The 24996-nt window shown below is 33.3% G+C and overlaps 2 protein-coding genes across 2 annotated transcripts in view; both read left to right on the forward strand.

The window, feature by feature from the left end:
• The first annotated feature begins 210 nt into the window (after window positions 1–210).
• On the forward strand, window positions 211–1900 carry LOC113391617 (uncharacterized). Its single transcript, XM_064220019.1, has 2 exons — window positions 211–374; window positions 1535–1900. The coding sequence occupies exons 1-2, from the start codon at window positions 299–301 to the stop codon at window positions 1783–1785; spliced, it is 327 nt and encodes a 108-aa protein (XP_064076089.1). The 5' UTR covers window positions 211–298; the 3' UTR covers window positions 1786–1900.
• Window positions 1901–10739: 8839 nt separating this feature from the next.
• LOC113391584 (multidrug resistance protein homolog 49-like) overlaps window positions 10740–24996 on the forward strand; it is a 67612-nt gene continuing 53355 nt past the window's right edge. The window contains exon 1 of the mRNA XM_026627592.2: window positions 10740–11027. Coding sequence (XP_026483377.2) covers window positions 10935–11027 — 93 coding nt within the window. The 5' untranslated portion in view covers window positions 10740–10934. The remainder of the gene's footprint in view (window positions 11028–24996) is intronic.

A 24996-nucleotide genomic window follows, 5' to 3' on the forward strand; every position in this document is an offset into this window, starting at 1 on the left:
ATATTATTAGATGAAACTGAAAAATTAAAAATTAAATAACTTTTTATTTGCACCCTACGATCGTAATTTTTTTATTATAATCTGTATTTCTTATTCAAGTCCTTATTGTAAATCATTCGTAAGTAAATTTAAAAAATATATATATAATTTGTCATATTAAATTGACATTTGACGTTACCGTGGCTAAAAATAAACAGCACAAAATGTATAACAACTTGAAGTCCGGATGACAGATATAATCTTGTATAAACCAGTTGCATCCATTTATTCATAAATAAGTTTCATATTATATTCTGTCATGGAGGAAGCGTTCAATAAACTCAAAAATAATCGTCGAAATTCCGTTGACAATCTTATTAAATGGATGAAGGATTGTGAGTGAGACATTTGAAAAAAAAAACGGGATGTGTCGTGGCATACCCGTTTGGAACGAAGTTCCTTTCGATATATATTACGTAATAAATAATATATACAATGAAATTAAAATTGTTGTTAAAAATCACTCTAAATGACTAAAACGTAAAAGAACCACATGAACATAGTTTAAATAAAACCGTAAAAGATAGATTAGAGAAAAAGTCGCCTGAAGGGGGGGATGATTTCTGACAGTTCAATCGCGTTAAAGAACTTCGTTCCAAAGTGATATTTTTTAGTACTATTTTATTTTCACCAGCGACCTGACCCGGCTTCGACGGGTGCAATGCTGATACTAAACATACTACAGAATGTCTTACAACGTTCACAGCTTTTCAGTCATTAGACAATACAAACCGCTATGTCCTTGCATTTTAATCTGTAATATCTTCGAAAATATTCATTTAAAATACAATCACAAATTATTTAAGGTACTTAATTGCATAAGGATTATTGTATAGCTTATAATCGCTTCGTAAATAAGCATTTATTTCTCATCAAAGTTAAGGACAAAAAAAATTAATTTAAGGTTATTGTGGGTTATCCCTAAGAGAAAGATATATACCATTCTTGTAGACCTTTTTTAAATATACAATACTGTAGTACATTATTTTGATCTATCTCGTAGGTTTCAGCCAGCGTTTGCAATGTAAGCGCAAAAAAATGTGTTTATTTACGACATCACTTCAGAAACCTCTAAAATTATCAGTGTTTCTCTACTATATTGGGCATGTATTTTACACATAAACCTTCCCTTGAAATCACTCGATAAAAAATTAATTAATTAATTTTCCGGTTAACGCCGCTTTAATCGTGGTCTTGCTTGATTTTATCCTAGTGGACAATTTCGGCCACTCATCCTATTTACAATTTATAAACCTACAGTACAACAGCCTGAAAATACCACTGCAGGCTAAACTCCTCTTCCGCCATTCTACCTATGGTTAGATACAAATGTAGAACTTAATTCAAATCAAGCGGGTTTTCTTACGGTGATATTCACGGCCGAGCACGAGATGAATTATAACGACAAATTTAGCACATGAATGATCAGTACATGTCCAGGTTCAAAGGAGTTTCAGTCACTTGGGTCATAAGCCAACAATCATTTATTTCGCAGCAAAAATCGTGGACGGCGTTAATGTCACAGAGGAGAAAGCTCGGAAGCTCTTCGAAAACATCGCCGATTCTAAGAACGTCGAAATTGAAAAATTTCAAGAGGCAATCAGTAAATTGGCCACCGAACAGAAGAAAACTGTCGAAGAGTTCACCAATACTCTGGCGAAAGAAGGCCCCAAGTTTTTAAATGCTGCGTTCGAAGCCGCAAGCGCTGCTGCTAGTACGTTAAAAGATACATTAATGACAAAGTAACCCGTCCACTTCGTACTTTCTACACAATGTTCACTTTTGTTGTGAATATTTATGAGAGTGTGTTTATTATAATATATTTTGTTAATAAATATGTGAATTAATTTTGACTATTTTATTGACTGTTTTTTTTTTTTAAATATTTATTTATCAAAACTCTATTCCGACCATAAGAGGAGAAAAGCCAAGTAAACAACATTTGACAGCAAATTGACGCGATATCATTGGTTGAGAGCTTGATTAATCTGTGATATTCACTATGGATTTGCAAAAAATGGCGTTTTGAACGTCGACGAAACTGTTATCGGAATTTTGGAAGTAAAATTTAAGTGGAAATAAGTAGTTAAGTGTAATAGCATTGCATTATAAATAAAGATATATTAATCATAAACTCTTAGTAGTGCACAATATAGCTGAGTTATTAGCAAATCGCATGAAATACGGAAATCTAAGGTTTGTTTATATCTTTTCCTACTTCCATTGGAATAGGCTAAAAGTAGATTAGCATTCTATTATTAATAAAGATATATTAATCAAGAACTGTTTGTAGTGTACAATATAGCAGAACTATAAGCAAATCCCAAGGAATAACGTAATGTAAGATTTGTTAATCATAATTCTTTGTTCTAGACATATTACTTATTTAAAACATATATATTATATTTAAAAAGCTAAAATAAATCTTTACATCTAGATGTGCCCTTTTCAATAATTATATTATATAAACGCTTAGTAATGCACAATATAGCATGAAATACGTAAATCTAAGGTTTGTTTAACTTTATTCCTACTTAGATTGGAATAGACTATACGTCTATAGACAATGGCATTTTAAGGAATGTTAACCAACCTTACATCGCCACATTTGTTGTATTTCATTTCAGTGTAAGACATTCGTTAAATTAAACCATAAACCGCCCAGACTAGCATCTCAAAATAAAGTATCTGTGTTATAAATTACCGACTAACAAAAAAAAAAAAACTTGTCGTTGACAATGACCTGTCATTGTTTTTAGTATGTTTTTATTATATACGTTTTATTTTCCTTACCCGTTGTAAGTATAGTTTTTGCCAATCATTAAATACCTGTCGCGTGTTGTCGGCCATCTTGATTTTGAAAAAAAAAACAACTTACAAATACAAGGATAATTTTAAAATGATATAAAATTTCCCGCTTTTTTAAATATGTATGCAAATTAAATGTGCCTCTCGGGACGTCCGACAGAAGTGATAACTTAAACTAATATAAGTTGAACTGTTTAATATTGAAATTGTATAACTTGAGAAAAGCTTATTTTTATTTGGTTATTACTTAAATTTTATGTATATTAATACGATAAGGTAAGGAAAGCTTATTTATGAATAAAATCTTTTATTGATTATAAAATATATTTTACTCTTAGTTACAATTCTTGACTATATACATTAGAATTTTGTTTATGTACATCATTAGTATCATTATTGCCGGCTTACCGCTGCCGTATGCGTACAAGAAAGGGAAGCCAGACAGACTGGCGGCGTAACGCGTTACGTAACGAAACGTTACCCTACCATAAGAAGTTATCACTTTAAAAAATTTAAATACAAAAATAGTGATTTATTGATAACTCGACTACATAGGATTAGTAAATGTATACGAATTTCATTACAATAACAAAATATGAAATAATAAAATTTGGCATAAAAATGCCGCTGTTTCCTTCGCCGGATCGTCTCGTCTCGTTTATATTCGAATCGATGGTAGTTTTTTGACAATTCATCATTGCTTACGTATACTACTAGATAAACTGTTCAAAATTAAAATTGTGTCACAGTGACGGGAAAGGGACAGTGGAAGAGCAAGTTAGTTCAGTGATTAAGAAGTCATTTTATGATCCACTAACAAAATGGCCGAATTTATTAAGAATTAAAGTAAACCGCTCCTGTCACCAATAGGCCGAGGTGTTATACTTTTAATGAAACTTCTTGCACTCCTGTAAACTACAAACATACTTACTGGTAGTCCTGTAGTATTATTTTTATTTATTTTTTGTCCGTGTGCAAACTTTATTGGTTTGTGTGTGATATTTAAATTAAATAATTGCGTGTAGCTGTTTGTTTCCCAATTAAATCAACTACAATAAACGAGTTTATGCCATTTGTTTTTTTAATTTAACATTAAACAAATGGTTAATTCTTTTTTTAAATGCCATAAACTGATCTTAAATTGTCGTCTACTCCAAGTCGAATCGGGTTATTCCCGATATTATTCATATTAATTAATAACTTGACTGATAACTACTAACATTAGTTTATCTTCGTATACTTAATGGCCCCCGTAAAACCCCAGTGATAATGAAAATGATTCTGTTTTGTATATTATTATTAATTATGTAGATATAGTTAAGTGGTCACAAACAACACCCCCCCCCCCCTAGACATTTCTCATAATATAAACTCTGGTTTGTATCGATATAACAATACGGGTATTACTGTTTGGCGATACATATCTGATGAATGGGTACCTACCAAAAGCTTGACCAAAGCTAAACACCAAGTAAATTACATCTTCTTTTAAAATTTACTGTATATTTTAAAGCTGCATATCTCCTGAAATTTAAACTTAGATCGGGCGTGTAAAAGTTTTACGATCTGCTAAATACAAAGTATAAAATCGGAAATCAGCTATAGATCTTAGAAGTATTAGTCAGACGCGGTTAATTGAAGGTGTTTTAGGGGTCATGACGCCTCCCAAATCGTACAATTCAAATTGAAACCTTCTAATAATAGACAATTCACGAAAATTAATTCAAATACTAAGGTATTCGTAAACTTTCGCAACTTAGAAATTATATTTCGTCTATTTATTAAGAAACTTAGTTCCCCAAAAAAAAATTGTGAGTTATTTATTTATTATTTGGTGGCTTTGTGTAAGCCCGTCTGGGTGCCACCCACTCATCAGATATTCTACCGCCAAACAACAGTACTCATTATTATTGTGTTCTGGTTTGAAGGTGAGTGAGCCGTGTGACTACAGGCACAAGGGACATAACATCTTAGTTCCCATATGGCGGCGCATTGGTTATGTAAGGAATGGTTAATATTTCTTACAGCACCACTGTCTATGGGCGGTGATGACCATTTACCATAAGGTGGCCCATATGCTCGTCCGCCAAACTATGTCATAAAAAAATCGAATTGTATATACATACCTAATACATATATAATAGATCGGAAACGAACAACTTCCGTTACAAAAGTTACTGATAAGATTATTTTTCGCGGTTTCATTTGTATATGAATGAATTCATAAATCTATAATATTATAAAAGCGAACATAACCCCCTCTTTTATATGTTATATATAAATTATAAAACACATTTTTCACTTCTGACAGCACAGACAGATGTAAAATATCGGTTCACGGTCGTTGGTCTCCTAAATAAATATACGAAACTATAAATTTGACGACCTCCGTGGTCGAGTAGTGTGTACACCGGTTTTCATGTGTACGCCACTCCGAGGTCTCGGGTTCGATTCCCGGCCGAGTCGATGTAGAAAAAGTTCATTAGTTTTCTATGTTATCTCGGGTCTGGGTGTTTGTGGTACCGTCGTTACTTCTGATTTTCCATAACACAAGTGCTTTAGCTACTTACATTGGGGTCAGAGTAATGTATGTGATGTTGTCCAATATTTATTTATTTATTTATAATATTTATATTTATTATTATTTATAAATAAATATATAAGATTTTAAATTAACATGGTTATTTTTATTTTAATTTGTTGGAGCTCGATATTTCCACATTATCTACGAATTTCTTGTTCACGAGAGTCTCGTGATAGAGAAATATACCGTTTCAAATACTTACAGTATAAGTAAATAAAAATAAATAACATACATATTTAACCTTGCCGTTTCATAAATTCAAATCAATTGTAAATAATACATTGGTAAAGAAGGCATTTTATTCGATAGAAGGTTATACAGATGATAAAAAAGCGTGGAGTTAATGCTTGTTGACTTCCAGGCAGGAGACATAACATACTTATATTAGAGTGTCCCTCATATGATCAAAAAAACATTTTTTTTAAATTTCGAAATGCATACCCTCTATTTTTTTTATAAATGCTAAAACATGCTCAAATATGAAATTTCATCTTTTTAACATGATCGCAACCCGTGCCGACCAAGCTACAAAGTTTATTAAAAGTCAATTATTTACCTGATAGTTTTGTCCGCTATAAAACTAACATAAATATATATCAAACTATATATAAATACAACAAATGAATTGAATAAGAATTGAAATAAAATAAGATAAACATTATTCTTTAGTTAAAAACATAAAATAATAATAATCAGTCAGGGGTAACTGATCTTTAATGTAGTTTTTTTCAGTCTGCATACAAACTTTTATGTTCCTGGACACAGTGCAACAAGAATTGTTTTTACTCTTTTTCAACTGTAATAATTCCGTTAAAATCTTGCATTAACTTGACCGCCCTTTCAGCAGAGTCATTTACAACGATCAAACGACTTATTCTTCAATTAGTTTCCAAAAAAGTTGCATTACCATTCCAAGAAGAAAACTGTCGTCGATCTGTAGTCGAGAAAGAAATTTTTACTCTTTTCCTTTTGATACAAAATCATCTAGTGTTTTAAAGAAAAAACAATTTAAATAACAAAAACAAATACATCAAGTAATGTAAAAAAACGCACAAAAAATTAGCTTATTGAAAAATTTTTAGGCCAGTTCTCCCTTGGATGAAACTTAGCGTTTGCCAAAATCTGAGTTTTTATCCGTGTTTAAGTTGGCAATCACTTTCATCTGTTATTATCTTCATCTTTAAAAAGCGATACAGTGACTGTCTCTTCACATAAACACCATTAGTGATGGCTAAATTTGTTTATATAAACTTTATAAATTTTTACATTAATTTTCGTACTCTTTAAGCGCCTTTAAGAAGCACACATTTTGGATAGGAGCTTTAGTCGCCTTAGTGCATTCGAGCCAAGGTTTAACAAAACAAATCAAAATTATTCTTCTATTTTATTCTTTATTCAAGTAGGCTCATAATAGCACTTTTGAGCCATCGTGCTGCCACTGGTTCGGAAAGTAGAGTTTACCAAGAAGAAACGAAAAGAAACTGAATAGTTAGTCTTTTCATCATCCTCCTGCCCTTATCCCAACTCTACTTAGGGTCGGCGCAGCATGTCTTCTTCTTCCATACTTCTCTGTCGGACGTCATCTCACTAGTAACATTCTTTCTAACCATATCGTCTTTCACACAATCCATCCATCGTTTCTTGGGTCTTCCCCTACCTCTATATCCATCCACATCCATTTTCAAAACCTTTCTCACAACATGGTCCTCATTCCTCCGCATAACATGCCCATACCAAGACAGCCGGTTTCCGGATAGCTTCTCGGTTATCGGTGCCACTTTCAAACTTCCTCTTATGTACTCATTCCTTACTCTATCCATTCGCGTAACACCACACATTCCTCTCAGCATTCTCATCTCCGCCACATGCAGTTGTCTTTCAGTCATCCCTTTTATAGCCCAACACTCTGATCCATATAGAACAGCAGGTCTGACCATGGTCTTATAGATCTTCCCCTTAAGTTTAAGGGGAATACGGGGGTCACAAATTGTTCCGTGACCTGCCGCCATTTCATCCACCCTGTGTTAATCCTGTGCTTCACCGTTCGATCTATTTCGCCATCGCCTTGAATGAGTGAACCGAGATACCGGAAGTCGGAGCAGACTGGAAGGGCCACGCCATCAAGCGCTATGGCTTCAGGACCGGAGAGACCGCCGAAATCACAGAACATGTATTCAGTCTTCGTTCTACTGATTTTCAAGCCAACATTCTCCAGTTTCTGTTGCCAATCCTCCAATCTGCTCTGGATCTCAGGTCCATCTTCACTAACCAGTACAATGTCGTCGGCAAAAAGCATGCACCAGGGTGCCTCCTCCTGTATGTCCGCCGTTAGAGCGTCCATAATTAGCAGGAAGAGGTAAGGACTTAGAGCCGACCCTTGGTGCAACCCTACAGCCACACTGAACTGGTCGGTGTTGCCGGCAGATGATCGGACGTAGGTACAGGATCCCCTGTACCTACGTACGTGAATAGTTAGTCTTTTCTACCATTTAAATTGTAGAACTTTTGTCAATAAAGTACAATTAAATTAATATATATCCTTCCTGTGAATCAACAAATACTAAGTCAGTTCTTCTTTATAATTAATATATTGTAGGAGTAATGTGTTTTTTTAACGTTAAATTTAAATCACTATTAATAAAATTATAAATATAGAAACGACTACATCCATCTCCAAGAAGGATGTTGAATATATTGCGAATTCGGAAACTAGGTGTTAGACTTAGTTTACCTTTCCTCCTCGTGCCCACACAATGATGGTCCGGTCACTGTTTTTTTTCGAAAGGATGTACAATATTCTAAATATATGTTATATTGCTGTGAACATATTGTTTCGCAGCTTTAGTAGTTTTAACTTTAATATTTTGCCATCCCAAAAGTCTGTGACTTCGTCAGGTACATTTTTTAGAAAGTCAGTTTTTATTGCTTCTGCTCTGGATTTTTTTATCTTCATAATAATTATCTGAACCGAGGATTTATTAATTTCTGCTCAGAATAAGCACTTCTAAAACCGAATGAAGAATATAAACAAAGTATCTTATGCTTAATGGGCATAGACCTAAAGCTGCCACAAGTTCAGGTGTTATGACATTATTTCCACCTCTTTTTGATATTTTTTTCTAGTCGGAAATGCCTTCGTCAGAATTCTTGCTTTTTCCCGAAATATAAAGCACTCCCTAATCACAAGATTTGCACTTTACTGCCAGTCAGCTTAACTTCGCGAATATCGTACAATAGCACTGCGTGAACTTTTCCATTAGATGATAATTTTGCATCTTTCATTTGATGAAATTTTCATTTTCATCCGATAAGGAAATAATTGTGTTTATCACTTCGCAATCCCATCGGCATATTTATAATATTCTTAGAAATAAGAACAGAAGTTATTTTTTTTAAATATAAATTTATTACTACCCTCAAGAACACAATTTACAAAACGAATTTACTTTGAAAACAATTAAATTTAACAAACCAAAATTAAATTAAACAAAAACTAAAATGTAAGACCTCCGAAACTATTACAACAATTACGGAACAATCTAACGAAAAACCCAACGAACAGAATGACGTTGCCGAGATGTTGACTCGATAACAGCCGAACAGCAAAGAGATCGCGCCGGGTGCTGGCGCTGCTTTTTATATGTTTTCCCCACTCTTCTTCCATCTTCTACAATATATATTGCAATAAACAATAATGCACTAATAATCTTAAAAATAACGTAAAAATTGACAAATAAAATACGTAGTTAGAGGTCGCAGCGGAACTAGTATGTAGAAGATTAAATCGCAAGTCGGTACGAGTTATCCTTAATAAATCGGGCTTATATTTTTAATAGACAATATTGGGTTATTACTAAAGTTTTAATAAGGTATGCGTAAAAATATATTGAAGTTGAAAATTAACACCCTAACATATATAATTGTATTTAACTAACATTACTGTATTTTTAGATGTTGAAAAAGATTAACTACTGAGTTTCTTGCCGGTTCTCTACATTCCTAACTAAAGCCTACTGGAATTAAGTATATTTTGATTTTATTTGATTTTGATATATATATTTTAAATAAGTAATATGTCTATTAAACCTTACGTTTATGTTATTCCTCGGGATTTGCTTATAGATCTGCTATATTGTGCACTACAAACAGTTCTTGATTAATACATCTTTATTAATAATACAACGCTAATCTACTTTTAGCCTATTCCAATGGAAGCAGGAAAAAAGATAAACAAACCTTAGATTTACGTATTTCATGCGATTCGCTAATAACTCAGCTGTATTGTGCACTACTAAGAGTTAATGATATAATATCTTTGTTTATAATACAACACTAATACACTTAACTACTTATTTCCACTTTAATTTTACTTCCAAAATTCCGATAACAGTTTCGTCGACGTTCAATACGCAATTTTTTCGCAAGTCCATAGTGAATATCACAGATTAATCAAGCTCTCGGCCAATTATATCGCGTCAATTTGGTGTCAAATGTTGTTTATTTAGCCTTTTTCCTGTTATTATTGGAATAGAGATTTATTGAAATAGCTGACGGTCCAGTGGTAATATCAACCGAATCTTAATCGAAGGCTGTGGATTCAGAACTGGGCGAGCAGCAATGAATTTTTACAATCAGTGACATTTACGGACTTTATTTTTTAAATAATTAATAATAAAACAATAACTATTAATAAACCTATTAATAAAATAATCGAGCCGAGATGGCCCAGTGGTTAGAACGCGTACATCTTAACCGATGATTTCGGGTTCAAACCCAGGCAGGCACCACTGAATTTTCATGCGCTTAATTTGTGTTTATAATTCATCTCGTGCTCGGCGGTGGAGGAAAACATCGTGAGGAAACCTGCATGTGTCTAATTTCAACGAAATTCTGCCACATATGTATTCCACCAACCCGCATTGGAGCAGCGTGGTGGAATATGCTCCAAACCTTCTCCTCAAAAGGGTGAGGAGGCCTTAGCCCAGCAGTGGGAAATTTACAGGCTGTTAATGTATGTATGTAATATATTAATAAATAATCATAAAAAATTGTATCTCGACTCTTAAATGAAATGTATTAATATATATTTGAAAAATTATAAATATAGACCAAAGTACTAAAAAAATACTTAGATTAATATTTCATACATTATCTCGATGGCAAGGTATTTAATGGTTTTCCCTTTACGCAGAAATGAGCAGTACATTTTCAAACTGTTTAATAAACGAGAAAGCCGGCAGGGGTTTCCCAGTATCCAGTTAATTTTATTAATGTCGTTGAATTCAAATGTGCACAGTACATACCGCGGCCGCGTGTGAGAAAGACGCGCGCGGCGGAGCTCATTTATTAAAAAAAAAAAAATAAAGTTCCTTCGCGACTCAAACGTTATAAGTCAGAAGGAAGATATTTTTTTTAAAGTTTTGCAGTGGTTATTGGCAAAAGTTTTATTCAATTGAAGTGTCATTTTGTTTCTTGTTTTTGTTTTTTTTTTTTAAATTTACCGATGAAGGGTCAGAGCAAGAGGTTCGTGAGCCACAAGGGGAAGGCTTATGATATGGGTGTGAAAAAAGACGACAGCATAGGATTTTTCGATTTGGTATGTTATATTTATTATTTAATTTTAATATGTATATACTTTATTCGTTTCTGATAATATCATGACTCATGACATTGTTTACATTTATCATCATTTAATACTCACGTATAAAAACATTTTTAATACCTAAAGTCGGGACTTTGATTTTTTTTTTTTATAAAATAATAAAAGACGAACGCTACAGAGCCAAGTGGCTCGATTTGCATTTTAAAATATTATAATATAAAAGTACTACATCAATCTAATATTACTAGAAACAACATATATTTCTTTATGTATGTAGCAATAAGTATTATTTATTTTACATAAATACCGATGTATAAATACAATAATTTTGATTTGAAACGCTTTGATAACAATTCACAATATTCATTGCGGTGATTTACTGTTATTGTGCACAGTATAAATGCCTCGTAGATCTAGTGACTTGATATGAGTACACAGATTCCGAGGTTCTGGGTTCAAAGTCGAGCGGAAGTTGGAAGCGTGTACTTGAAAGCTTGGAACCGTTAATCTTGCACCGAACTCTTTTCGGTCGTGTTACATTTGCCGTCTCAGCGGGTTGTTTGGGGTATGGGAGAGAGCACCTGCTTTTGGGCACATACTTGTCTGTGTTGGTGGTGCAAGGGATGGTAAATATTTCTTACAATACCAATGTCTATGGGTCGTGACCACTCACCATTTGGCTTCTGCCCGTTCGATTCCTATTTCATAAGGATGAAGTCTAAATTTTAATTTTGTCAATTAAATGTTATTGAGTGCTGGTTTATATTTTTTATTTGGTTTTTTATTGTGGTATTTGAGGATACAGAGGTAAACAATAATTGACTATATGTAGGTATAGACATTTTACAATATTATTAAAGGCGGGCAACGCACCTGCAACCCCCCCGGTGTTGCAGATGTCCATGGGCGGTGGTAATCACTTTCCATCAGGTGAGCCTCCTACTCGTTTGCCCACTATAAAAAAAAAATACACTAATTTTACAAATGCGAAATTAATTCAATCTGTATGTCTATCTGTTGCCCTTTCACGGCCAGACAAATGAACCGAATTTGATCAAATTTGATATGGAATGAACTTGAACTCCAAAGAAGGACTTAGGCCACTTTTTTATGCCTTACTTGTAAGTTACTCTACTTACGACTAGATTATTCTGGAAGCTATAACTATATCGAAGGTGATATAATATTATCGAATAAACAAAAATCCTTTAAATTCTCATAACTTTATGCAAAGGTTAAAAACCTAAGGTTTTTCTGCTCGTATAATATTTTGTACACAATATAGAAATACGTATTTGATTCTCGAAGACCTGTTTGCATTTGGTCAAAAAAAACATGTCTGTAACAAGACTCGGTAGCTTAGCGGAGAGTATAGATGACACTCGAGGGTCGGAGGTTCTATCTTATATAGTTTATATACATGATTCGGTTACCACTTTCATCATTCTCAATGGATGTTTGGCTACCTGTAAAAATGGGTTATTTTAATATTACAAACAGACACTCCAATTTTATTATATGTATAGATTTGACGCGTGAAATATTGTCATAGTTTATTTAGTTATATATCCCAAGTAGGAATTAAAATATTGTAGGTAAACAATTGTAATGTTCGCGTTTTTATTTATCAAGTAGGGAAACAAAATTTACCGTAATTAGATTTTTTCATATATTATATACGAAATAAGGAACTAATAATTATATTATTATAAATATTTAATTAAACAATTACAGCAATAGATAAAAAAATTAAAAAAGGATGTTTTTTTTACAACAAGCCAGTGATTAAATATATTTATTGTTTGTTAACGAGGTTAAGAACACATTCGTAAGAATCCGGACAATTCATGTGGTTAGTTTAATTTAATTAATTAAGACGTACTTGAAGTTGGTACCATCTAATGGCATGTGGTCACCACTAGGCCTGTAAAAGATATAATCATTTAATCGTTAATGTACCACTGGCCTTGGGAACTAAGATGTTATGTCTGTAGTTGGCTCACTCGGTCCTCAAACCGGAACAGAACAATACTAAGTATATTTTTGGCGGGAGAATATATGGTACCTACCAATAGTCTATTCAAATCGACGATGGAATGTATTCCATGGGATTTTCTAATCAATTAGCTATATTGTGCACTACTAACAGTTCTTGTAAATACAGACACAAAGAACGTAATGTCTTAGTTTCCAAGGTTGATAGAGCATTGACAATTTAAGCAGTATTTAATATGTATTAAAGCGCCACTTACAATATATTTCTAACCGGCTGTGCCCGCTACTTCGCGCACGTTTGAATTGAACAAAAAATATATTATTGTTACTCCTTATTACATGAGCTATCTGCCAGTGAAAGTCTCGTCAAAATCGGTCCAGCCGTTCCAGAGATTAGCCAGAACAAGCAGAAAGACAAAAACGTGGACGATCGAAACGCATTTTTTATCGCAAACCAACTACAACAACTACAACTGATTATTCAAACTCCACCAATGATATCGCGTCGATTCGATGTCAAATGTTGATTTACTTGGTTTTTGTTCTCGTGGTTAGAATAGACGGGCCTGCACAAAGCCTGCACTAAGCATAGTAGTTTATGATAACTCATCTTGTGTTCTACGTGCAATACGCATGTGTCGAACACAATGCCATGTGTAATCAACTCAGGAGCACCGTTGTGGTAATGTTAGGTTAGTGGTGTGGAGTTCCAGTTTGAAGTGTGAGTTAGCCAGTAACAGACACAAGGGAATTACATCTTCCCAAGGGCGGACGCACATTGGTGATTCATATCTATGGTAGGTGTACTTATCACCAGGTTCCTTTATCAGTCTACTTATTTATGACAAATAAAAATACGTATTCTTAAAGTTGGGGGAGGTTATTCAGTAACTTTGCGCTGCGGGCATATTTTGCTCAAATGAAACTTTGATATTTTAAGAACATTATCATTCCAAATCATCTCGTCCAACCAGTTTTGTGTTGTCGTACCATTTAGGTACTCTCATTTTTTTTCTATATCTAACTGATATTTTCGTTAATTGCCAATATAAAAAATATCACTCTACGGACGCGTGATTTCGACGATACTATAATGGCTACGGTACCCATCTTCAACCGCAGCCGTCCCAACTGTGGAGCAAAGACAAATAAACAACTTTGACCTTTAATTGACGCGATATCATTGGTCGAGTTGTACAGTTTATGGTATTCGTTATGGTTGCGTGTGTTAATGTAGTTAAAATCGGTGAAGTTCTGTGGATATTTAATAAAATTAAGAAGTGAAGTGGACTATTAAGGATCACGTCAATTGTCCGGTTTGATTAGAAACACTATATTCATAACTAGCTGAACCTGCGGCTTTACTCTAAATTTATAAAACACAAACTTCCAACTCCAGTTTTACCCCCTTAGGGGTGGAATTTCGAAAACCCGTTTTTAGCCTATAACTATAAGCCTTAGTCTATAAGGAATCCACTTGCCATTTGCCGTGGTCTTTGTATATAGATGTTATGAAGTAGAGCGCGATTTATACACAATGAGAACCGCAATGTTGTTTAGAAAACAAAACCAACCTACGACTGTCTGAAGATAAATGTTCAGCTTAAAGAGATTGGCGCCGTAATTTTTTTTAACCATTCCCTACATCACCAATGCTAGCAAACTCCCAAGGTCAGATGATATATCTCAATGCCTGCAGTGTGTCTATTATTTTAAACCGGAACACAACGATACGTACTGCTGCTTGGTGGTAGAATATACCAGTGGGTGGTACGGTTACCTACTCATACGGGATTGTAAACCCTAACACCAAGTGCTAAAAAATAATATATAAATATTAAAACAATTAGATTATTAATGTGTGTTTAATTCTATAAATAAAGTACGCATATTATGTCAATGTTTAATTTTATTATTGATAATCTGTAGTGATAATAATATAAGTGAATAAAAGAGAAAGAAACAGATGTTCCGTCTCTTTTTCACTTTTACTGCATTATTTTCTAAGTCAATGATTTCGTTGTCGATAATGGCGGATAAATTACACGTTTGTTTTGTCGTTCGATTTTATTTGTCAGTAGCTTTTGTTATTAAATACACGACACACGAACACAATAATCCTTTAGATCTAGAAATAGTTATTTTATTATTATTAGATCGATTAAATACTCTGATTTGAATCCGCAGACATTTTTAACTTTGCCGTTTCATAGATTCAAGTCATTTGTAAAAAATACATTGGTAATTTTTTCGATACAAGGTTATATAGATGATAAAAAAGCGTGGAGTTAATGCTCGTTGACTTCCAGGCAGGAGACATAACATACATATATAATTGTATTTAACTAACATGACTGTATTTTTAAATGTTGAAAAAGACTGAGTTTCTTGCCGGTTCTCTACATTCCGAACCAGTGGTAACTTCACTTAATATAGTTTGTAAAATTACGCTTCAAAAGCGCTTGTTAAAGCTTACTTGAATAAAGTATATTTTCATTTTGATTTTGAAAAACTTGAGTTCATAAATAAACAAGCCAGTTTTTTTTTAAAAAGTTAAATGTTCCGGCATAATCACCGTGGGCTGTAACCATAGAACCATAAAACAACAAAAAAAAAAGTTAAATGTTTCTTATTCCATAATATATTTCGTTCTTATTTTAAATTATTAGACGTTAGTGTTAAAAATAGAGAAAAGGCGTTTCGGAATGTCGATTCTACCGAGCAGAACCAGCACTCATTTCGTTGTAAAAACTAAACGCCGAGTTCTTCTATTATTAGAGCCAACTATTCCAAGAACTTTCGAGAAACTCGACATTAACCGACCTAATGTTTTTACTCACAATGTAATATGTATCGCGAAAATATTTTTAGGTATTATTTTTGTACTAAAATCAATTTTTGTCATCAATATCGTCGATCCTTGTTCGTTTACTATTGGACATATGCCTTCTAGAACACGCTGCTGAGTCTGATTGATTTCTGGGCAGGATATATAAAAAAAAAATCGTTCCTTACTGACATACTCTGTAATTTAAAAGGTGGAAAAGAGTAACTACTGAGTTTCTCGCGTCTGAACAGGCAGATTAACATTTAATTCAACACTTTAACATGACGATTCAAAAGTGCTTTTATGAGCCTACTTCGACAAAGAACATTTAGATTTTGTATTCCAATTTTATACTAGAACATTCGATTGAATAAATCAGAATATGTCATCCTATCAAAATTATTTACAGCGAAAAATCATTTGTTGTAACAATACGACCTTGGTTTGTTAAAATTAGCTGAGTTCCCCTTACGCGCTTTAAATTTAGACCAATGTCGTGAAAAAGCTTTTCATGCTCTGTTAATAATTATTAATATATCTTTAGTAAATGCAATCAGAGTCCAAAGGAGTGGAAGTCCTAATTATTATTGTACAGATTAATCTGTACATTTTCATTTTTTTCAGTGACGTCTGTCAATAATTTATTTACTCTTTGTCATCCTCCTGCCCTTATCCCAAGTTTACTCGGGGTCGGCGCAGCATGTCTTCCTCTTCCATACTTCTCTGTCGGACGTCATCTCACAAGTGACATTCTTTCTAACCATATCGTCTTTCACACAATCTATCCATCGTTTCTTTGGTCGTCCCCTACCTCTATATCCATCCACATCCCTTCTCAAAACCTTCCTCACAACATGGTCCTCATTCCTCCGCATAACATGCCCATACCATGACAGCCTATTTCGAGATAGCTTCTCGTTTATTTACTCTTTGTTTCAGTAAATTTTGAAAAAGTAATTAGTAATATTATTATAATTATATTGTTATTAGTTATATTGTTACTTTCGAAACACTTGGCCCTTGGAGTTGTAGTGCAATAAGCTTTATTAAAAGTATAACAGCTTGCCTCTACTGGTGACAGGAGGGCTGGTCCGTTCTTAGCCCAGAGGATCGGAATTGCGATTCAATGCTGCTAGCATTCTTGCCACCATTCCACGCGGTCATGATTTATACAGTAACTATTTTTAAATCATATTTGTATATATTTAAGCATTTAATGTTATCAATTATTATGTAAATAAAAAACTTAGTATATTTATAATTTGACTATATCTAAACATATTTTACGTTAAAATTATTAATTCGTCTGATTTTCTAATTTTGGGGGCCGCAGGACAGTTGGCCAGTTGCCCTCCCCTAAACCCGGCCTTGAATATTATGAACTATTGGACATGTTGCTGTCACGAAACAGTGCCGCTTAAAATTAAAAAAAAAACTTTTAACAGTCACCTAAAACAAATAAACCGTTATATACGTAATAGTGACGTATTTCCGTATTAAATATCGTATTACGATTTTATTTGAGTCATAATAGTATCTTCTTTTTATACTTTTACTAAATTTATCATGTTTAGAAGTTTTTTAAACGAAAGTGGGTAAACGATATGACATGGAATCAGAACGTAAACTTTTAATTAATAATGAATTGGAATTCTGTGAAATTCAGACAATTTTAAGAATAATCTATTCCTACTTCAATTATAAATGCGAAAGTAACTCTGTCCGTTATAAAAAAACATAACATCTCATAGCCGAAGCTAGACCTTGGAAGAGCAACGTCAAAGTGTCAAAAGAGTCGAAATCAAAAATCTTTGTTCAATATAGCATTAGTATCTACTAAGCGTGTATTTACTTTCTTTTTTTTTAAATAGATAGTTAGGATTAAATTAGTTAACTCATCTCCCATTAAATAATATAATTATCTTTTTCTTTAGCAGCGAACAACTTCAAGCACTGTTCTAAGTGTGGCATTAAATAGACAATTTGATGTTAATCACAATTTGATGGAGTGTATAAATAAATTATAAATACTAGATTTAATACAGAATTAAGACATATTTTTGTACTAGAATTCTCGGTTTTCCCGAGATCAGGAGAAACCGAGCTCTTAAATAAAATTATAGAATTAGCATTAAAATTAAGAAAGTAAATTGTTTTGAATAAAACCTCTTAGGATGAACTGTTTATTCTATTAACAAATCCTATTAATAAAGAAAAAAAAAAGTCGCTTCGCTATATATTATGTATAAAACAACCGTCGCTTATTAAATAAATTCCGTGTAAATTAAACTAAGCTTAGATTATAATTTTATTTGAAACCGCTTATGATAGAAAGAGACAGAGAGTCAGAGATAGAGTGAGAAAGGACCATATCGCTTTTTCGTTACGTGACGCTTTCTGTCAGTTCTCGCTACTGTAAGCCGCGTAAAAGGACTTCGTTCCAAAAACTGTGCGTGTAGGGTTAGGCGTCCGGATAAAGCCGGACCTTTATCCGGAGTTAGGCTTTTTGATTGCGTGTCCGGTCGCAATAAACGGTGTCCGGCGTGTCCGGATTTTGTTGGACTTTTTAAAATTTATTTTATTAATTCGCAAACGAGATACATTTGATTTTATTTATATTTCATTAGAATTTAACAAGTTTTACGGTAGTAATCCGAAAAGCTTGATTTTACAGACAATTTTTTTATCGTACCTAATAATAATAAATAAATAAATATTGGACAACATCACATACATGACCCTGATCCCAATGTAAGTAGCTAAAGCACTTGTGTTAAGGAAAATCAGAAGTAACGACGGTACCACAAACACTCAAACCCAAGACAACATAGAAAACTAATGAACTTTTTCTACATCGACTCGGCCGGGAATCGAACCCGGGACCACGGAGTGGCGTACCCATGAAAACCGGTGTACACTACTCGACCACGGAGGTCGTCAAAATTAAAAACTGAGATATAAAATCTTTAATAAAGCAGGGTGACCGGCTTTTTTAAATGTCCAAACTGGCTGGTCTGTCCGGCTGTTAGGTGTCCGTCAACCTTAAACGTATAAGAGGAAAAAGAACCATCACCGTGTATTTTAAATATTCATTCTTTATCGTAGGTAATTATGTTTTCCTGGATCTCACATTCGACCGGGGGTTTTCTAAACAAATTATAGGTATATCATGTGCTAAAGTCGACTCAGCGCCCATGACGAATATACGAGGTACTTGATAGGTTTAGTTTACCTATTTTGATTCAGTACACGCTATTAGTGTTACCATGCTTAAAAATGTAGCAAGTATTTTTTGTATTCCCTGCAAGACAACTATTATTTTTTTTTTGTTATGGTATATTTTTAATTCACGTATTTATAAATTTAATCTATACTGTTCATGAAGTTTTACTTTGAAATAAATAAGAGTGTTTTTTTTTCTGAGGTTGAAGGTTGATGCTCCTTAAACAGCCAATAAGTGTCAAATCACTCGAAATAGACAACTTAAACCTTATCTTATTTTAGAATGGTTATTTTGTTATAAATTTAAATTGTGAATGTTTAAATTTGTGATCAAGTGTATAGTAGAAGAACTTAGAAGAATTAATAAATAAAATCTATACATATAATAAAATTGGAGTGTCTGTTTGTAATATTAAAATAACCCCGTTTTACTAAATGCATATGTATATACATATACCAAAATAACATGTTTTACAATTTTTGTCTGTCTGTTTGTTCCGGCTAATCTCTGGAACGGCTGAACCGATTTCGACGGGACTTTCACTGGCAGATAGCGGGTGTAATAAGGAGTAACTTAGGCTAATTTTATTTTAGAATTATATATAGAATAAAAATAAAATCACGCTACAATATCTAAATAAATTAAATTCAAACAACGCGCACGAAGTCGCGGGCACAGCTAGTTATAAATAAATATTGGACAACATCGCGTACATTATTTTTTTCATTCGCTATGAGAACAAAAGTTCATTATCACTAAATAGATACGCAACCACACCGATATTAAGGTGAAAGTATGTTTGTTTGTTCTGCTTTCACGCTTCAACGGCTTGTTTGACCTTGAAAAAAGTCTTAAACTAATCAATACACGAATAATAATAAAAAACACGTAACTTTTTAAATGTACATTTGTATCTAATTTATAAAAAAGGTATAATTCTTCGTTTAAATTCGATTGTCATAGAATGTAAGTCATAATAATAAAGAACCGAGATGGCCCAGTGGTTAGAACGCGTGCATCTTAACCGATGATTTCGGGTTCAAACCCAGGCAGGCACCACTGAATTTTCATGTGCTTAATTTGTGTTTATAATTCTTCTCGTGCTCGGCGGTGAAGGAAAACATCGTGAGGAAACCTGCATGTGTCTAATTTCGACGAAATTCTACAACATGTGTATTCCACCAACCCGCATTGGAGCAGCGTGGTGGGATATACTCCAAACCTTCTCCTCAAAGGGAGAGCAGGCCTTGGCCCAGCAGTGGGAAATTTACAGGCTGTTAATGTATAATGTTATGTAAGTCATAATTCGCTTGCCCTCCTTAGTGTCATTTGCGGTCAGTGTGTTTTATAATGTCAGACTTCTCTGAAGGTTCTCTGAAAACACAAAGCCCTATGCTACAATACCGCAACCACATCTCATAAAAAAATATATATATGTACATACCTTTCAAATGTCAATACTCGTATTATGAACTTTTTAGGGTTAATGTCAATGTTGCCAGGAAAAAATAATAAACTTTTCGACAGCTATTGTCACGAACTCTGAACTTTGTAGGGTTTTAAAAACATCGACAAGATTTTCATTTACAGCAAAATCGAGATACTAAAAAACAAAGGTGTGTTTATGTGTGCGCGTGAGAAGTTCTATTTGTACGGTATATTTAAAAAATAGTTTAAAATTTCACGCGATTAATTAATTACAATAATTATTGTCATTGATAAATGTAATTTGACGACCTCCGTGATCGGGTCGTGTGTACACCGGTTTTCATGGATACGCCACGCCGAGGTTCTCACTCCCGGGTTCGATTCCCGGCCGAGTCGATGTAGAAAAAGTTCATTAGTTTTCTATGTTGTCATGGGTCTGGGTGTTTGTAGTGCCGTCGTTACGTCTGATTTTCCATAACACAAGTGCTTTAGCTACTTACATTGGGATCAGAGTAATGTATGTGATGTTGTCCAATGTATATTTAATATGTGTTGCGAGAACTGTTTTTTTCTGAATATATTATTACATTTAATGGTTTTCTTGAATGAATATTTTTACGTTTCGCGTATTAATATTGATTTTAAGTCCAGTATGAATGTTGTTAGTCTATAGTTGCCTAGGTAACGCGACCGGTTAAAACCAGTATTGTATTTGGATTTGTTGTAAGTTCTTTTAAGGAAAACATTTGGAAACCAAGGGCATTAATTCGGGCCTTCGGCTGAGAATTTGAGATATTTTAGTTGGACAAATATTGTAACAATTTAGCTGAGGCGACGTAGTGGTTAGAACCGAATCTTATTTGAAGATTGTGGGTTCGAACCAAAGACAAGCATCTCTGAATTTTAAAGTGTATTATTTGTGTTTATAATTCAGCGATGAGAGAAAACATCGTGAGGAAACCTGTATATATCTGATAAAAATTCAGCTCAAGCTTCGGAACAAACTTTTATTTATTTATTTATTTTATTTATGTACCAACAAATATATAGACAATTACATAGACAAAAGACGTGTACAAAGGATAACTTATCTCTAACAAGAGATCTCTTCCAGAAACCCTGATTCTGTTGGAGATTATTTGTAAATTATAATTTTTTTAATATCCTTAAACGAACAGGAAGACCAGCGGTGTTACATTTTACTATAACGATTACTAAAACATCTATCTTTTTAATTTAAGTGTTTTTTTTTAAACCATTCGGACTATATATTGGCTAAAGGAATATTTATGCATGACCACTGACAGTGACCATCACGTGTTAAAGACACGCTACCAGTAACAGTGGCGTATCCGTTACCTTTATTGACGTGATAATTACCGCAGACACATTTATAACCGAACGATTATTGGTGAGCGAAGTATTGTTTGTCATTGCGGTTTTTTTTTTTCAAACGGTATATTATATCGAGATACTATTATGACTCAAATTAATTAGTACTGAATACGGAAATACGTCAGTTTCGTTTGTTAAATTGACGCTCGGCGTTTGTAGCTGATTATAAAAGAGGTTATTAGTTAATTATATTTCGATAAGGGTTTTTATAAAATTTATATTAGTTATATGTGTATAAATGAAAAATATATACCGACTGGGTCGGCGTCTTTTTTTTTTTTTTTTAGATCGTGACAGAATTATCGGGTTATGTGTTATAGCGAGTTCATCCCAGCAGACAGACAGACGCGGCAGATTATATCAATTTTCGTGAAACAATGAAATGTGTTCATTATAACTTCAACACGAATAATTATCGGTTTTCAAGATGAGTTGTTGATTGTTGTTGAATTCCTGATTAATCTGATTTGTTTTTAATTAAAATAATAGTATTTTCTCACGCTAATAAAATTACAAAGTAAACCTTTGTAATGTTCCCAGTTGGACAAGGTCAATGAAATAATTTTTGCTACTTGAAATGACGTAGTTACCATTGAGGGAGAGAGATTAATAATATTGTTCCGTGTCTTTGTGCGATATTATGAATTTCTAAGAACTTAAATGCATATTTAATTATTGCCAACATTAAAGACCAAATGATGTTTGATTGCTTCGTTTTTAAGTCGATTGTGTTTTTTTTTTAATTCAACTTTTGATTACTTTTTTTTTATCTGTGACTGAAAACAAATAATATTAATTTTGTTTTAGTATGTAACATCACTGTTTGATGCGGGCAGTAGTATAAGCACGCAAATTCATTGTTAATTCGTATCGTAATATTATTAATAATAAACCTAGCCATAATAAATCGTACAATATATAAAATATTTATTATTAAATTTAGGCAGAATGCGGCTGAATGCGTTCCGACTTTTGTCAGAATATGAAATATTTAAAATAAAGTATATTTTTTACGCCTGGATTTAGGCTCGGGTTCCATCACAGAACATTGAACACAAATTGTGAAAAACAGCATTGTAAATGTGTTTATTCGCAAAGTGAAAACTACGTGAATTTCTCGCCGTTTCTTCTCGCTGGAGGCTGCTTTCCGAAACGGTGGTAGTGTTTAAATATTGACGATTCATTATGAAGTTTATTTGAATAAAATACATTTGATTTCATTTGATTTGATTTCAAACATACACGCTGATTGCAAATAAATAAAACTTTTCTATATAAAACTGAACGCAACACATTTAACTCCACAAGAAACTCGCGTCGAAATTTCGATAAAAACGTAACTTTTTTTTTTGTACATAGATCGCAATTACAATTTATTTTTATTTTGACCTCTCACTAATCGTGTGACTCATTACGCCGGAGGTCGAGGAAAATACGTAACGTTCGTGTCTAATGTGTATTATTCAAACATTCCCACGTGTTCAAAAACAAAAATAAATAAAAAATAAAAGTATTTATTATTCATAATCTTTTGACACGTTATACTCTGACATTACATAGTTCAATACATAGTTCAATTCCTTTAATAATAATAATATAAATATGTAGGTGGTACAATGCTATACATTAATATACAATAAGATGTTATTGTTTTTTTAAATTATTTTAATTATTATAAAGGGATCGGTGTTAGTATTTCGTACAGGATGTATTAAGAGCCGAGATGGCCCAGTGGTTAGAACGCGTGCATCTTAACCGATGATTTCGGGTTCAAACCCAGGAGGCACCACTGAATTTTCATGTGCTTAATTTGTGTTTATAATTCATCTCGTGCTCGGCGGTGAAGGAAAACATCGTGAGGAAACCTGCATGTGTCTAATTTCAACGAAATTCTGCCACATGTGTATTCCACCAACCCGCATTGGAGCAGCGTGGTGGAATATGCTCCATACCTTCTCCTCAACGGGAGAGGAGGCCTTAGCCCAGCAGTGGGAAATTTACAGGCTGATTATGTTTATGTTATGTATTAATTTAAGTGTTAATGACTATTACGTCAATCTGTATTATTGATGTGACTAGTGTTGCATGTCGATAGTTAAGGTATCAATAGTATCGATGGATAGTATTGCCGTAATCAATAGTATTGTTTACGGAGAGTTATCGATACTATCGACAGTATAGTAACTGTCGATAGTATTCTCGATATCCTGAATTTCGAGGTTTTCGAGTTCGGGTTTTCGAGGTCAACTGTCGATAGTCAAAATATCGATAGTTGTGCAACACTGGATGTAACGTATTTACATTCAGAGATCATTTTGCATGAATAATTAAGTTGATCATAAAGTAACTTGCTCGTTTGACTATTATAAACGAATTTAAAAAAAAAACAGACGTCATAGTCTATCACAAATTGTAATAGCACTTGTCTGTTTATAACAATAATTATTAAATTTTGGGTTAGAGTAACTACTGAGTTTCTTGCCGGTTCTTCTCGGTAGAATCTAAATTCCGAACCGGTGGTAGCTTCATTCGATATAGATCTGCAAAATGACGATTCAAAACTGTTTGAATAAAGTATATTTTGACATTGTTTAAATAATACGCTTCGCTAAATATAAAAGTCAAAAAATTATACTTGAAGTAAATAGCATCAATAGCAAATATAATTATTACAAGCACTTTTCGATCGTGATTCTACAGTTCCATAATATCAGTAGAAGGAACGGCGAGAAATACTCTAATTTTTCATATATATTGCTGTATTTTGTATAACGAAAATATTATTATATAATTCTTTATGAGATTGTATATCGTCCGAGCTCTAGTCTAAATGTACAGCAAGGCAGTTGTACAAATACAAATATACGGCAATGTTCAAATTACATTCCATAGTTACAAATAACAAAATGAAATTAATCACTCCATACATGTCAATGCACGAACAATCATGAAATGTAATATTATATCCGTTTAGCCTGCAATTACATTGACTCACTGGGCTCAGTCACCTCTCCACGTCAAACCGGAAAACAGATAAATCTTGTATTGATGATTGGAGGGAGGTACCCAGACCTTCGAGACAGGAAACACTCATG

This window comes from Vanessa tameamea, chromosome 30 (assembly GCF_037043105.1).
Source record: "Vanessa tameamea isolate UH-Manoa-2023 chromosome 30, ilVanTame1 primary haplotype, whole genome shotgun sequence".
Taxonomy (NCBI): domain Eukaryota; kingdom Metazoa; phylum Arthropoda; class Insecta; order Lepidoptera; family Nymphalidae; genus Vanessa; species Vanessa tameamea.